General features: G+C 55.3%; 1 protein-coding gene across 1 annotated transcript in view; it reads right to left on the bottom strand.

Moving 5' to 3' along the window:
* The window catches only part of CCDC33 (coiled-coil domain containing 33), a 92,321-nt gene that overhangs the window by 38,638 nt on the left and 50,980 nt on the right, over positions 1–2,703 (bottom strand). Inside the window, exon 12 of the mRNA XM_045285668.1 lies at positions 1,586–1,765. Within this exon, the coding sequence (XP_045141603.1) occupies positions 1,586–1,765 (180 nt within the window). The remainder of the gene's footprint in view (positions 1–1,585; positions 1,766–2,703) is intronic.

Genomic DNA, 2,703 nt, shown 5'->3' with positions numbered 1-2,703 from the left:
CACCCACCACCACCACACCCACCACACCCACCACCACCACACCCACCACCATCACCACCACCATCACTATCACCATCATTATAGAATTTTAAAAACAGAATGAAGACTGACCTTATCGATACCTTTCCTATGTCCCCACTCCCATCCCCAAACAAGCCTACAGGAATAAACATCTGTAGCTGAGGTCTCTCAAGTAATTTCCACCCTCAGACCCATGGACCCCAACTTAGATGCTGGCTTCTTTGCCCAAGCAGAAATCATCACCAACCCAGACCTGGGAACCTCTGCCATATGTAGTTCCAGCGGAGGGGCCCGGTCCAGCTTCCTCCTTGGTCCTGCTTGTGTCCAGCCCCCAGGCAGCTAAGACCAGAGGCCTGTCCAGCCAGGCAGCAAGGAGGACCTGCTCCCAGAAGTGGTGTGCTCCAGGTGAGGGATGGTAAACTGGGTGGGAGGAGGGGCTGTTCTCTGCAGGGTGTGACTAGGGGGAAATACCTCTCCTTTCTCCTGTCTCCTCTGCCATCCCCCTCTGAAGGTACCTTTGTCTTGCTTCTCTGGCCCTTTAGTCTCCCCACTCCCCTCCACTACCTCTGCTCAGGGGCATAGGAAGCGGGGTCCTAGGACCAGGCTGCTGGGGCCAGACGTCCTTGGTTTATTCATGCTGCTGAAACTCTCCAAGACACGTCTTGATTGCCCAGCCCCTGTGAGGGCTGAGTGGGAAGTCCAGCCTGCGAGCTGTCCATGCTGAGGGAGGGCAGAGGCCAGGGGAGGGAGGTGCTGAGAGCCTTGGCTGCCGTGGTGCCTGACCTGACTGACAGAGGGCCCCCCCCAGCAGAGAGCAGCCCTCTCTACTCGTCTGATGGGACATGCTCCAGAAAGGTGCAGAAGTGCCCAGGGAAAATGGGGAGGTGGTCAGTGAAGGGGGGCAGGTCTTCAGAGGGTCCCCAGGGGTCCCCTAGTGGCTGGTGGTCTTGGTTGGGGCCTTTCCTCAGGATCTTCCAGAGCTGCCTTCCCCAGGGGAGCCACTGTGGGAGAAGGGAGGAGTCACGCGTGGTCCTTGGAGGGTTTGGACAGGCCTGCCTCTCTGGTGGTGTATACCCCAGGCCTCTACACCAAGTAGTGACCCTTCCCCAGATTAGAGACACCATCTAGACCCACCGTGTGACCTCCACAAACCCTGCTAGACACACGGTCAGCTGGTTAGCAGGACGAGACCTGGGTCCCTCGGTTGGCATCCTCTTTCCTTGAGCCCTAGTTTCTCATTTTAGAAGCAAATCCTAATCTCTCTGTGGACTCCCATCACTTGAGTCACACATTTCCACATACATTCTGAATTAATAACTTCTCGAATGAATGGGGTCCTGCCTCATAGGCATTAAGGGGTTTGTTCGGGAGGCTTCATTCATAAGAGGAAGCAGCTCTGAGAAATGAGGAACCCACCCTATCATTGGGGTTCCCCACAGACAGCGCATGCCTAAAGGGGAGCTTGAGGTGCCATGCCATCTACAGCAGGGGAGCCCCGTCCCCACGGCCTTTATCACCGCTCAAGCCCCCCTGACCTTCCCCCTGTCCAGGGAGACATACCCACCTTTTCCTTGACCGTCTCCGGCACGTCCTTCGCTTCCTGAGGGAAGGGGGCCTCCCCTGTGGAGCTCTCCGAGGACTTGGACCAGGACTCGCTGATGTTACCCAGATTCTCATCCAGAATTTGGGGATCCAGGATAGGCAGGACCTTGCTGTTGTTTGGTGTCAGGAACTTTTCTGGCTTCTGGGAAGAGAAGGTGACGAGAACATTCCCATAGCCCCCTTCTCTGCTTGACCACTCTATCATTGGTGCATCCTGTACACCCCAACCCTCTCCTCCCCACGGCTCAGGGGGGCCCTGCCCACCTTCTACCTCCCACCCTCATGCTCACAGCACCAAGCACCCTGCCCTCCCCTTGCTGCCCCTCCAACGATCCAAGCTCTCTCCTGACTCAGAGCCTTTGCACTGGCTGTGGGACCGGAGAGCTCCTTGGAACCTCTCTCGTCCTGTTTCAGCTCAGCTGTGAACTTCTCAGAGACTGAGGCCACCCTGGCCCAAAGTAATCACGTCTCTGCATGACTCTGGTTGGCGTCATTCCATTTCACTGTCCGTGTGGTTCAATGTGAGAATTGTGAGAAGGAGCATTACTGGTTGCCTATCTACCTCCTTACTCCAAGGCCCACATTAGAATGTAGGTTCCCTCTATGCACAGACCCTGTTGGTCTCTAGCACTTGGATCATTGTAGGTCAACATATGCTTTTCTGAAACGATGATCCTCTGTGATCTCCACACATGGTGCAGTCACAGCTTCTGAAGCCCCACACCCTTGGCTGGGTGCACTTCCCAGTGCATCTCTTTGTCCTCCAGTCTTTTCAAACACTAAGCAAGTCTCTGTTCTCCACGCTTGATGGGCTTCTTCCTCTTTCCATGCCATTTTGCCTACTGTGGCAGTTACACCATCTCCTGTCAACTCGTGAAGGGGTGGAGTCTAGCTTGTTAATCAGGTCGCAGCTTGATGACCTCATTTGGAGGCACAACAAATATAAATAGCTCACTGGAGGCCAGACACACACTCTCTGCTTCATATTCCTGATGACAAGACACATGGAGCTACGCTAGAGCCCTGGAGCTGGAGGAGCCACGTGGAGACCCTGCCAGCACTGAGATGCTTCCACCACCA

The sequence above is a fragment of the Echinops telfairi genome, unplaced genomic scaffold (genome assembly GCF_000313985.2).
Source record: "Echinops telfairi isolate 266 unplaced genomic scaffold, ASM31398v2 ScPeMD7_7475;HRSCAF=8513, whole genome shotgun sequence".
Lineage (NCBI taxonomy): Eukaryota > Metazoa > Chordata > Mammalia > Afrosoricida > Tenrecidae > Echinops > Echinops telfairi.
The sequence above is the reverse complement of the archived record's forward strand: the minus strand, read 5'-3'. Positions and strand labels throughout refer to the sequence as shown.